The following is a 13,297-nucleotide window of genomic DNA, read 5'->3' as shown; positions in this document are numbered from 1 at the left end:
GTGATAAAACCAACAATAAAACAACACAACTCTACAATAGTGGGAGTTTAAACAGCTATCTTAATTTGTGTGACATTCATGAGGTGCAAAAGTGCTGTGGCTTTTTTCATATTCCAACATTCATTTTCATGAAATGTCCATTTCAAAGAAAGTTATCCCGTGTTTTTAATACACTATTCGTACTTCTGAATTGTCACCAGGTACATTTGCATGAGGTATGTGGACATAATATCGTGAAATGAAACACTTTAGTGTGTTGAAGGTTTATTTTATGTTTGGAATGCTTGTCTCATGAACCCTTCCCTAGTCCTTTTATTTATTTATAAGTGTCACTTAACATGGACTTGTGTCTCAGTAGTCTTCCTTGTACTATTAAGTCACAATTACCTAATTCTGACAGACACATGGAAGGAAAGCATCTCTGTTGGGACTCTGTATACACAATGTGTTTTAATTAAATAGAATATGAAGGTTGATAGTGTTATGTCCTTACTTGCTGTATAGGCTATTAAGTAGTTACTCTGTGTGAGAGTTCACTCTAAAATGGAGAGCTGCATTTTTCCTTGTTAAATATTTTAAAAACTTGTTCCTAGTCAGTAACAGATTGAAAAAGTTAAGAACTTTATGTGAGGAGCTGCATCAAAGTAGTTTGAGGTACTTTGCATCCTACTAGCACAAGGAGACAACTTTGCCTAGGTCCAAAGATAAAATAGAAGAGCTTCTATTTCTAGAATTTCTGGTGATGCTCTGCTCGAGGAGAGGAAATCCTATGAAAAGTAGGAAATAAATATGAAAAATCCATATGAAAAGTGATGGCACTTATTGGATGTATCTCTAACAAAATATTTACGTATATGTTGTAAACATGGGTCGTTCTGCTCTGGTTTTGGCTTCACCTCAGATCACCCTGCTTGTGAAACACCTGACCTTAGTGGGCCTAGAATGGATAATTCAGAGTAGAATGAGCCCCTCTGTTTAGCATTCATATGACAAAACTTAGGCACAATGATGCCTCATTATTTACATGTATGCTGGCAATTTAGTCTTCCTCCATAATCCATGTTTGATTGAGTTGTACATCTTTGAAACTGCAGTTGGCATTAGAAACAGCCTGTTAATTTACTGCAGCTCTGCTGACAGTCTGCTTGACATTCCATTTAGTTACCCTCATTAATGTATATTGGCTAAATATGTATTGTTCAATGTGGCAGGTTTAGCTTTCAAGCAAAAGCTGACTTCTGTGTTAAAACTCTTAAGCTGAACATTAGTGTTTGTTTTCACAGTCCAACTAAGTTGTTTTATGGCAATATTATTCTTCCTTATAGTTAACACAAGAAGAATGTAGGGGTACACTATACAAATATAGAACTGAAGAGCTGGACATTGATGTAAGTAATTTGTATTCCTTCTTCCTTGTAAATGTTGGTATTTGTCTCTTTCTTTTGATAATAATTTTCCTCTTGGCTTTTGGGTTTGAAACCCCACGTGATTGCCAACAGAAATTGCATCATGATATAGAGGCACATGTCTCTGTAATAAGCTTCTAACTTGCAGGACATATTACATTTTAGGCTGAAATTTTAGCTATTTGATACAATCACCTGAGAAACCATGGGACAGCCTGTGAATGTATAAAATCACCTTTGTAACACTAAGCAATATGTAAATTAAAATGGCATCTAATACCTATTATTAAATTGTAAAGATTTAGCTGTAGAATCATAAATTACATGTTTTGAGCCGTGCTGCTTCAAGCTATAATAGCACTTCATAGTTTCTTGAGAGGGTTTCTTAAGTAATTTGAAAATGCAAGACTGATGCCTACATAATTTTAGGTTTCTTAATTTAATAGCCTTTTCTGTAGATTTGTGTAATGGTTTGATCAAGTTAGATTTTGATTGATGAGGATGCAAATAACAAAATGCTAATTGCGGTCATTTTCTGTTCTACCCTAGGCTAAGCTTAGCCGTTTATGTGAACAGGATAAAGTTGTGCAGGCACTGGAGGAGAAGCTTCAACAGCTACACAAGGAGAAAGTAGGACAATTGTATTTATTACCTAAAGTGGATGTTATTTTACATGCTTATTATCAGAACATTGATAGCTGAAATAAAAGGAAAATCAGCCCAATGATGCAGTGCATTAAAAATAATTCTTCTTATTACAATAGTACACGCTTGAGCAAGCTTTGCTCTCAGCAAGTCAGGAGATAGAGATGAATGCAGATAACCCAGCAGCCATACAGAATGTGGTCCTGCAGAGGGATGACTTGCAGAATGGACTGCTCAGCACTTGTCGGGAAGTGTCCCGAGCCACTGCAGTAAGTACCATGTTCTTTCCACCAAAACTTCATCAACTGTGAAATTATTGTGTTCCTATTCCTAATTACATTGGTTTTGCTTGATTTTTTTTTTACTGAATCCCAGCAAAAACTGCTGTCTTTTACTTGATTGTGTTGCTGTTAAAGGTGGATGGAAAGTGATCTTCTCACTCCATTCATCAAGTGAAATTATCCATGATTATTTCATTGCAGTGAAAGATGATTCATCATTATCTTTCTCTAATTGTATTTTTTTTTTGACCAGGAATGGGTGCATACTGTCTTAATTGATGTGGTAATTACCATCTCGAAATATGAGAAATTGATAACAGAAGATAACAATTTCTTTGTTATCAAGAAATTGATAACAGAAATTGATAACAAATAATGCAAATAAGCTATTTCATGTGATGGCAAAATAGTGTTGTGCACAAACTGTATTTGACTTATTTTAATCAAAAGCAGCTGCAGTACTGCCATAGTCTCTCTCTAATATTGGGCCATTACATTTAAAGGATCTTTCAAATTATGCACTTCCAAAAGATTTTTGTTTTGTTTGGGTTTTTTTTAAAGGGATAGGGAGGAAATTGCTGTTTACTGTCCTTTTCTGCTTTGTGATGACAATGAATCATTGTTGCCTACTTACTGATATTTCCAAAAAGGTGTCAGATTCCAGGGGGCAGCTGTGGTAAAACCTGACGGGATGTCAGCCCTGAAATCCTGGTTGTAGTCTGAGTGTTGGACTGCCTTATAGCAGGAATTGGTTGGACACAGCAAAGGGAACCAGGGGAAAGGAAATCCTCCAGACGCACTTTCCCTCATTAACTTTTCAATTTATTCTAAATGAGTAAATTGCTTGATGTAGGCTGCAAAAGTGAGACTGTGGGGCTGACCTCAAAGAAGAATGATATATTTTTTTCCACCTTTTCCTTGTGGTGTTTTCAGCTGCGCATGAGTAGAGCAGTGTTGTGTTGGCAGCCTTGCAGCAGGGCTGGGTGAGTTGCATTTTCCCTGCATAATGCACTGCCTGTGCACACACATGCTGTGCACTCACACATGTGTATTCTGGGTGATAAAAGAGACAAATTTGCATCCATTTTTGTGGCTTTTCTGCCTCACTGGAAAGACAGCTTAAGATCTACATGCCTGCTGACTATAAAGGCATTTTCTGAAGAATTTGCCCTTGCCTTTTTTGTTACTGCTGTTTGTTTGAATTTCATTCAGTATCATTAGAAAATCAAAAAGCTGTCTAAGCATTGCATTCTCTAAATTATGTTTATTTATTGCTGGTGTCTATTTATGTCTTACTTCTGAAGTTTCATGCCACTGGAAAAAGAAAAAAAAAACTTTTTTAAAAATTGAACTGCATCCCTAATTCTTTACATTTGTTATATGCTTAGGAACTGGAAAGAGCTTGGAGAGAATATGATAAATTGGAGTATGATGTAACTGTAACAAGGAACCACATGCAGGAGCAGCTCGATCGGCTTGGAGAAATTCAGGTGTGGCAAAGATCTTAAAATAATACACTCAACTCACTTGGACTTTCTGTGAGTTTTAAAACTATTCAAATGAAAAAACGGAGACAAATATTGAACTAATGTACAAACTTCTAATTTCTTTTTCTACCTTGCAAGTTCTGAAAAAGTCTTCAGGTTTTTCTCTTTTTTTCACATTATAACACTGATATTATTTTGTCAGGGTGCTTCCTTTTTTTTTGTTTCAGTGAGCACTTTTGAAACGATGGTTTCCTCAGACCTTAGTTGCTCTGACAGTCATAATACATCTTCACACAAATTCTTCCATTTCACTGAATATTTTTAAATTAAATAATTTTTTCAAAAAATTATTACAGGAAATGCTGTAGGTGTTGCTTCAGGCCTTACAAACCAAGGGTTCTGCTGTGTATTTTAGTACTCAGGAATGGGTGCTGAATTCCTGAGGAGTGCTCTCTGTGGCACACTCAGAGATATGGACATGCAAGTGTGCACAGATATCTGGGATGGGCACATGGGTGTGCTCTGCACTGCAGGATCTTTGCTCCAGGGGTTGATTTTCTGTGCAGCTACAAAAGAGATTACAAAGAAGCCCAAAATCTGGAAAACTTTCATTGATTGGTGCACAGTGTGCACGTAAATACATTTATATGCGAACACCATGTTCATCTCCACCTGTTTTGGTTCCTTTTCCATGGCTGTATGTGTATCTCCTGTGCAAAGCCTGCCTGGATTTTCTTTGGAGACCAAAGATGAGATTCTGTTCTTGAAGGGAAGTTTGAATTAGCAGATTGCTCTCAAATTGACTGAGGCATTACAAAATGAGTCAATCTTTTACTTTTTGTTCCAGACAATATTTGAATGCTTTATGGGAGAGGGTCTATCATTACTGCATTTTATTTTCCTTCACTATGAAAGAGCATGCAGTGTAGTCTAAAGAGAGAGAAAGGTTTTCTCTTTTTTTTTTCCACTTGCAATGCATTGAGCATTGGATGTGTTCATTTTTAAGTTTGGTAGTTACTCCAAAAGTTGAAGTTATTTTCATTATCTTTACAAAACAAAAAAAAAAAAAAAGAAAGAAATAAAAATCACTGTTATAGAAGCATTATGTACTAGATTAAATTATACATTTTTAAGTTTGGTAATTAGTGGCCATATATGCTGTTTATTTGCTGGCAGACTGAATCAGCAGGGATACAGCGTGCTCAGATTCAGAAGGAACTCTGGAGAATTCAGGATGTCATGGAGGGTTTACTTAAACATAAACAGCAAAGAAGCTCTTCTGAGGCAGGTAAGCAATAAGGAATGAAATCGGATCATATAAATTTTTTAAACAAAAGCTCCATCATTGCTTTTGTATGTTTGAAAAAATGGCACAATGACTAAGAAGAGAACAAAGCAAATATTACTTTAAATTGGTGCTTGGTGTATTTGGTTGATAGCAACAGGTTAGAGTTCATATTTTAAAAGCTGTTTATTGAAAACCATTTTTCTCTTTTTTTTTTCCCCACACCTTTCCCCAAACAGGCATCATGGTATCAAGGACATTTTCTTCTATTAAATATAAAAATGAGGTATGGTTTTAGCATATTTACTATTTTAGCATTACGGAAGTTGTAACATGGCTATGATAAAAAACAAGTGTTACTGTGAATATTTTAAGGATGTCTGAAGGATGTATTCAGTATGTTTCTGTAAAAACACCATATTACAAACTAGTTTTAAAGACTGATAGCTCCACTAGTAATTCTAACACTCATTTGTACTGTGTCTCTGTATTCTCACTGGTATGTTTCTCTTTTCCATTTCTTACCTTTTCCTCTCCCTAGGCTCTTTACATAGAAATATAAACCCTGATTTATGTTTTCTACCCACCACACTTTTCATGGGAAGAAATACATTGCTTTATATGTTTATTCAGATATTGAGCCTGGTTCTCAGATGGCCAGAGCACCCACAAGAAGAGCTGAGACTGTGGGAGCTCCCAAATGTTCAATTCCTCTGAAAATCTGGCTGGAAGTTACAGTTTTAAAGGGACATTGTCATGGTTATCTAAAGTGTGTGCAATATCCATCTGGCTTACAGAACTTTCTAAAAGTCTCATTTATGTAAAATCTTTCAAAAGATAATGGATTTAATTTCTAAAAGTATGATTTAGGGAGTTTGTATGTGTTCAACAGAAAGCACAGGTGCTAGATTTGTTTTTTTTCCTTTTTGTTATATGTGACATTGTCCCTTTAACTGCAAAATCTATAGCTGCTGTAGCCATGGTAATATATTTTTCTTTTTAAGTTATAAATAACTGTACCAGGTGCTCATGTCTAAATAAGGTGACTATTCTACAATCTTTAGGAAGAGGAAGTAGTCCCACCTCGTCCTCCACTCCCTCGGTCCTATGACTTTACAGAGCATCCTCCCATAATCCCCCCTCTGCCCAGTGATAGCAGCTCCTTGCTCTGTTATAGCAGGGGCCCAGTACATCTGACAGAAGAAAAGAAGATGTACCAAGTTCAAGGATATCAGAGAAATGGATCTTACTGTGTAAGTGGCTTAAACTGCCACGTTATTCTTGAAGCATCCTCCCTCCTTTGCACCGCCACCATTTTTGTTTACTCATCTGGCTACTTCTGTGTTATGGTTTCACTTTTATTTGGTTTTGTTTAGAGCTGCATCATTTGCTCTTCACATTCTCCTGTCATCTGTTCTGTGCATATATAAAATGTCTTAAGACTTAAATTTCATAAATTTAGATTCTTCTCCTCACTGGTTCTTTAAAAAACTCTGGGCTCAGCTTTTGAAGCTTATACCAATTTGTTTCCAGAAGATCATTTTAAAAACCCCACAACTCTGCCTTTTTATGGCAGTTTTTTTGATTGTTTGCAAATGTTGTTACTCAAATTAACTACCAGAAAACATTTCTGCCATACCACTTGAAGGATGGAACATTGTCTTCAAGTGAGAGCAGAGTTATCACAAAATAATTGGTTTGAGTCTTAAGACATAAATACTTGTAGCAAAGTGCCTGTTTATTTACCTCATCCCTTGCTGTTTCTCAGGGTCCTGATTATAGGCTTTATAAGAGTGAACCTGAGCTAACTACAGTAGCAGAAGTGGATGAGTCTAACGGTGAAGAAAAAACAGAACCGGTTTCAGAATCAGAATCTTCTACTAAAGGTTTGTCCCCAGGCACGGTGTTTGCAACCTTTCAGCTTTCTCACAAGGAGTGCAGAGCTCAGCTGTGTTGTAGAAGCTGCCTCAAGGTTTGTGCCTTTGCAGCCTGTCCATTTCTCAGTTTGATGGAACAGCTTCCACAATAAAATAATGATTTAATTATATGATGAGAGAAATTTCAGTCAATTACACCGCAGAAAAATCAAACATTACACTCACCAACAAGCCTGAAATCCTTATTGACACCATGTCTAATCACATCACTCACATTCCCCACACACCATTCCCTTGAACAATTACCCATTTTATGTTCTTGCCCTTGAACAATTACTGAGTTTTTGAATCAAGCTCCCGATGTTATGTCACTGGAACGTCCAAAAAGGCAGCACCACAGAATTTTCAGGCTCTCATAAGGCAGGGAAACAATGTCTTTTTCTTTTTTTTAATCTTGTAATTGTTGAATTGCCTTCTGTCCTCTGATATAATAGGAATAATGATCATGACCTTGGAGTGTACAGACAATAAAGGTCTTGGCAATTGCTAAATGCTTTAGATTCTTCTCTTCATCTAGCTCCCATAAAAGCTACTAATTGCTTGGTAGAGTCTTTTACCAGGAAGTGCTTCTCAATTCTGTTTGTTAAAACACACAGAATAGTTTGTTAAAGGTGACTTCAGGAAAAAGCTCAGCTTTAGCACCTCCCAAAAACCATATTAATAGCTTTGAGGAAAACTACCTAAACTTAGCTATTTTTTTACCCTAAGGATTGATATTGCCAGTGGCAGCAGGATCACTGCCTTCTGTTTTGGTGCTTTGACTGAATATTCACAGAGCAGGCTGGTGCGATGGCAACAGAATTTTACCAAGAATTATGCTTTTACAAAGATATTGTTTCCATCAGAATGGTCATAGAGGTTTTTAAAACTGAGGTTAGCATACAATTTGGGTATAAACTATGTGAATGGCCCTGTGATATAATTAAGCTTGCACTTACCACACAATTTGTCAATTCAGGCTCTCTGGGGTATTTGCTGAGATACAATGTTAAGGCACATAATTAAATTCCTGTTAACTTGGTGGCAGAAAATGGAATATTTATCCTGAGATTTGCTAATCATCAATGACCTAAATAGAGAAACTTGTCTTTCTGACAGTATGCCTAGGTTTCATTGACCTGTGGTGTTTCTGATTATTCACAGTAATTTATGTCAAGAGGTGAAGTAATGATAAAGACAAAATGAGAAAATCTACACTGACTGTGTAAAGAAACCCAACACTTTTTAAGCACCTTTAATCTGCTTTCTGTCTCAAAGACAGAAATTATTTTATTCTGTCCGTTTGTAGAAAGTCCTCAGTCAGGGAAAGCAGTAGTGCAAATTCCTCTAAGATAAATGTTTAGAGGTGTGGAACAGAATAGCTGCAGTGGTAGCAAGCAGTGAGAGGCTCTGTATATTCTAAAACTCCCTCCAGTGTGTGGTTTATCATAGCTGTGTTATATTATGTGAGCAGATGAATTTTCTAACAGACATCTCTTGTTCTGGGAATTCGCTCACAATAACAGTCCCCATGCAGTAGGAAAATGTAACCATTGCTGATTGTTTCAGTTCTGTTATAGTGTGTAAGCCACCACAGGAAACATTTTTATGTTGTTCTGTCTTAAGTTTTTAAGCTGATGAGGAAAAAAACTTAAAGGCAGCTCATTTCTGAGTTTTTTCTACCTTGCTGTTTTAAGAAGTTATACCTCAATGATAGAAGTTTCTTATTGAGGATGGTTCTAAAAATAAATGTTTTCAGAGGAAATTTAAAAAGGTTTTTCTAGTGGTTGTGCACTGTGGTTACGGTACTGAACACTTCCTATGCCAGCCATTTCCCTCCCTTTTCAAACATCAGCAATTAAAGAGAAATGGGAACATGTCAACTGCGAGAGCAGAGGAATATTTGGGACCTGCGTGGTACATAAAGGTGACACAAAAAGAAAATGGAATTCTGCTGTGTTTTATCCTTTTTTATGTCCAAAGGAGACCCAAACTGCTGCTTTATAGCAGAACATCCTCAGCTCCTGTTGTCACTGACCAGCTGAGCAGGCTCGGGTGATTTCATTCACACACAGACATCAGCATGGGTGTGCACACACCAACGAGCCCATCCAGGAGCTGCCTGGATTTTCCATATCTGCACCCACCAACCCTCAACACCACCTTCTGAATCTGCCTTTTGGAGAAGAGCTCCCAAGGCTGACTTATGTGTCTTTTCTAGAAAACAAATCACCAGTTTTGGCAGTGTTTTGCACAGCACTCAGTTTGTTGCTTTGCTGTTTTGCAGGCTCACATTTCCCTGTGGGAGTTGTACCGCCCAGAACCAAATCCCCAACGCCAGAGTCCTCAACAATAGCATCCTATGTCACCTTGAGGAAGAACAAGAAGATAGATCTAAGAACGGTACTTTAAAATGACCTTTGAGTGTTGGACATGTTCATTTTTATGTTTGGTAGTTACTCCAAAAGTTGAAGTTATTTTCATTATCTTTACCCAAAAAAGAAATAAATAAATAAAAATCACTGCTGTAGAAGCATTATATACTAGATTAAATTATAAATTTTTTAATTTGGTAGTTACTCCAAAAGTTGAAGTTATTTTCATGATCTTTGCCAAAAAAAAAAAAAAGAAGAAAGAAAGAAAAATCACTACTATAGAAGCATTATATACTAGATTAAGCATTATATACTTAATTAATTATACTAGTTGTAATTTTGGGGTTTTTTTTTGCATGGTCAGGGTTGGGATTGAAAGCACTTGAGATGGTATTTTTGTGTTTGAACTCAGATGTTTATTACTTCTTATCTATATTACAATCTTACCAAGAGTGAGTTCTACAGCATTTTACTAATTAAACTGCAAAATGGCTCCATATTTATCTCTACAAAGTCTTTTAAAGAAAAGCTATTTAATTAAGAAATGACACTTAAATTATTTTCACTTTTAACTCAATAACTAATAACCTGTGTCTCACAATGCAGACTTTCCTGTCTAATTATAAAGTCCCACTCAAACTCATAAAGAAAAAAGTAAAGAAGGTGAAGAAAAAAGACTGGCTACTACCTTAAAACTTCTGTCTTAGCTTTATATATATTACTATATTCTAAAACTTTAAACTTTAATTTTTCCGCTATGTGATATTAAACACTTCTATTTAAACTACACACTTATCTCAGTTCTATCGTTCAATCTAAGAAACTTTCTCTACAACCTTAAATCATATGGATTGTTTTCTGAAAAGTCTATACCTAAAAGCACAAAAAGTTTAAAATTCTGAACATCCAAAATTCTAACAGAGACAGCTCTAGAAGGAATGATAAAATTATAAATGCTGTGCATGTTAAACTGCATGGAGAACCTCAAACTGAGCAAGAGCTGAGTGGGAAATGATAAATCTTCTGAAATTCAGGCTTGAGTTGAAAGCACACGAAGCATCTTTTAAACACTTGTATTTGGCAATTGAACAGCCCCTTTAAAACAAATACAAGTTTTATTTATTTCTGTTCTAAAACAATTTGGGAAATAGCTAAAGCAGCCAGAAAATAAGGATTTAGTCAGCAGCATGCAGGTGATGAGCCTGAAATTCAGATTAGACAGTTCTGTAGTCTCTGGGTTAAAGACACACATTTACATGGAGTTCATGCAAAAAAGAGGAAAATTTTTGCCAGAGTTACAGCACAAATGGTAGAGGAGAAGTTGTGAGAAGACTGGGAGAGGAGAGAGAAACTCCCAGGATGTTGACTGGAGAAAGAATACCACTTTTCATAATCAAATCAGTTCCTGTAAGGGTACTGAATGCAGCTGATTAGCCTGAAGTCATTTTTATCTGTCATAAACAGTACAAATCTGCCTGAAAACTAGTGAATTTCAAGAAGAGTAGGTAAATTGGTGTTATTTGGGAAAAACATAATGCTTAGAATTACAGATTTTGAAGTGGTAGTAAATTCACTTTGTTTCAGCCTGGACTTGCAGTTAAATGATGCCCAGCTGTAGTTTTTCTTGAAATAAAAAGGCAGAAATTACTATTAGATCAACTGGTATAAATGTCCTGGATCATTAAATTTCAATTATGTTTCTGTCTCAGTCAAATATCTCGTGTTTGCCAGTTTTATAATGTCTGGTAAATTGTTTCAGCTTGAGAGGGTGGCTTAGAGAGCATCTACCCATTCTCCTGATGTTTATTATTGGTGATGGTAATTTTATTGTTCAGAAGAGCAAATTACTCCTTCCTTTCATTTTGCATTTCAGTGTTCATTTATTGATAATTGGTATTTGTACTGTTTTTTTCACATACGTAGGAGGTCTTTATTTGCTCACTATTTTTCTGCTCTTTAGTAAATCATTAGGTGATCTCTTCTGGTAAGTTACCAGTCTGAAATCATAGTTTTTTGGTGAAACATATATATATATATTTTTTTTTTTTGGTTTTTTTTTAATTTTCATTTAAGGAAAGACCAAGGAGTGCAGTGGAGCAGCTGTGCCTTGCAGAAGGCTCACGGCCTCGAATGACTGTGGAGGAGCAGATGGAAAGAATAAAGAGGCACCAACAAGCTTGTCTGAGAGAGAAGAGGAAAGGACTCAACATAATTGGTGTTTCAGAGCAGTCTCCTTCCCAGAGCTTGTCCTATGTCAGGGACAATCCACTCAAACTGGCGCAGGTGGGTCTGAAGTGATCTAAAGCTTTGATGTGTCCAGTTAAAAACCAAAGGAGTTGATTTGAGACTAACTGTGGGGTCTCAGACTCAAAAGGACAACCTTTGTGCTTACACCTAATGGTAGAAGCCACTTCTTTGCCTTTTTGGGAAGCAAACAGCTCAAATCCACATCCATTTGATTGTGCAATGTGATGTTTGGGAGCAGGGCGGGATGTTGTGGTCAAATACAGCAAACAAGGTGAAATTGCAAGGTTTGGGACTGAAAACAAGATCAGAGAGAATCATGACTCTGTTGATGTTGAAATGGAGTCAACACTGATTTTTCTGCCTGTAATGTATTCAAACATCTGCAACATTTTTAGGAAGGAATGTATATTTATGATCAGAGCTCCTAAATGGTGCTCTTCTGCTGTGGTGTTTGAGCCCATAAATACATTAAAATAGAACCCACGCTTTTGTTTTCACCATTCTTAAACTTGTTTATTTGCCTAAAAATTTATTCATGGGTAAAGGATGGGGAGAGAAGAGGAAGATACAACTGCTTGTCATCGACTAGGAAATATTATTCTGAATATATATCTAAAAAAATCCCAAACAATCAAACAAAACCCAAAAAGCCAAACCAAACCCAAATATATAATAGCAGATATTAGGCAGCCTACTATTTTCTAGATACTTAAAATTAGTTTTCTTTTCCAGTAGCTTAAAGGACCTGATTTTTGGTCGATTTTTGGCTACTTTGGGTTTTTAATTTCCTGGAATACTTTTTTCTTCAGACCACACTGTTTAATTGCTTTTTTTTTTATTACTATTATTTGCTTTTCTACTGGCATGGAAATGCCTTCTTTTTTTGTTTTGTAGGCATTTAAACACCTGATTTTCCAAAAGCAGATTAAATATATCGCAGTGTCAGGAAATCGGGTATTTCCAAAGATGTTTCAGCTTTGCATTTTGGGTTGGTTTTTTCACCTCTCTGCTCCAGAGCTATACAAAAGTTACTTTTTCTTCAAAACCTTGGCGTCCCCAGAAGACTCTGAATTCCTGTTTAGCCTTTGCAGTAGAGCATCTGCATTTGGGCTGACATCAGGAATGCTACATGTGAAGGGAGTTGCTACAAATATTTCTGTGATTAACACCGCCTTTCTCGAGAAGAGGTCGTGCCAAGCAGAGCTCTGCAGATGTTTCTTTCAGTATTTTTTACTGAAAAGGAAAGTTTAAGCTTTGTCTCTTCCCTGTGGTGTGGTTCCATACCTCAGGGTGAGGGAGCTGCAGTCCTGTGTGTCAGACCTGGGCAGCAGAGTGGGACCAGAATTCAGAGTAATTCTGTTCATTGCACCATGTTCCTCAGTCTCCTCTGTGAAATCAGACCTCTGTGGATGATAATAAATTTACAGAGTAAATGAGAAGATCTCTGAATTGAATAATTAGCAAACAGTCCATGTTACAAAGTCGCTTTTTCTAAAATAACTTTAATTGTTCCAGAATGCTATTTGACTAAAAGCCCCAGGTTGAGGTATTATGCTGAGTAATAGCTTTTATTTCTAAAAGCATAGTTTTTATGTCTATTGATTTTTAGAAAAATGGTGCAATGGCATTAACTGCTGGAAGTCTTTTTGACTGTG

At 36.4% G+C, this 13,297-nt stretch overlaps 1 protein-coding gene across 16 annotated transcripts in view; it reads left to right on the top strand.

Annotated features, from left to right (window-relative positions):
* PLEKHA5 (pleckstrin homology domain containing A5) overlaps window positions 1-13,297 on the top strand; it is a 158,906-nt gene that overhangs the window by 135,076 nt on the left and 10,533 nt on the right. For 8 of the 16 annotated variants that reach the window (XM_077178124.1, XM_077178117.1, XM_077178115.1 and 5 more), the window contains 10 exons: window positions 1,326-1,388; window positions 1,956-2,036; window positions 2,171-2,320; window positions 3,721-3,822; window positions 4,996-5,107; window positions 5,344-5,390; window positions 6,169-6,357; window positions 6,873-6,990; window positions 9,308-9,423; window positions 11,469-11,678. In XM_077178124.1, coding sequence (XP_077034239.1) covers window positions 1,326-1,388; window positions 1,956-2,036; window positions 2,171-2,320; window positions 3,721-3,822; window positions 4,996-5,107; window positions 5,344-5,390; window positions 6,169-6,357; window positions 6,873-6,990; window positions 9,308-9,423; window positions 11,469-11,678 — 1,188 coding nt within the window. Of the gene's footprint in view, window positions 1-1,325; window positions 1,389-1,955; window positions 2,037-2,170; window positions 2,321-3,720; window positions 3,823-4,995; window positions 5,108-5,343; window positions 5,391-6,168; window positions 6,358-6,872; window positions 6,991-9,307; window positions 9,424-11,468; window positions 11,679-13,297 lie in introns of those variants that run through there. The other 8 variants (XM_077178126.1, XM_077178123.1, XM_077178120.1 and 5 more) reach the window with 4 other exon arrangements.

This window comes from Agelaius phoeniceus, chromosome 5 (genome assembly GCF_051311805.1).
Source record: "Agelaius phoeniceus isolate bAgePho1 chromosome 5, bAgePho1.hap1, whole genome shotgun sequence".
NCBI classification, from domain to species: Eukaryota; Metazoa; Chordata; class Aves; order Passeriformes; family Icteridae; genus Agelaius; species Agelaius phoeniceus.
Note: the sequence above shows the minus strand (reverse complement) of the source record. Positions and strands in the feature narration are given on the sequence as shown.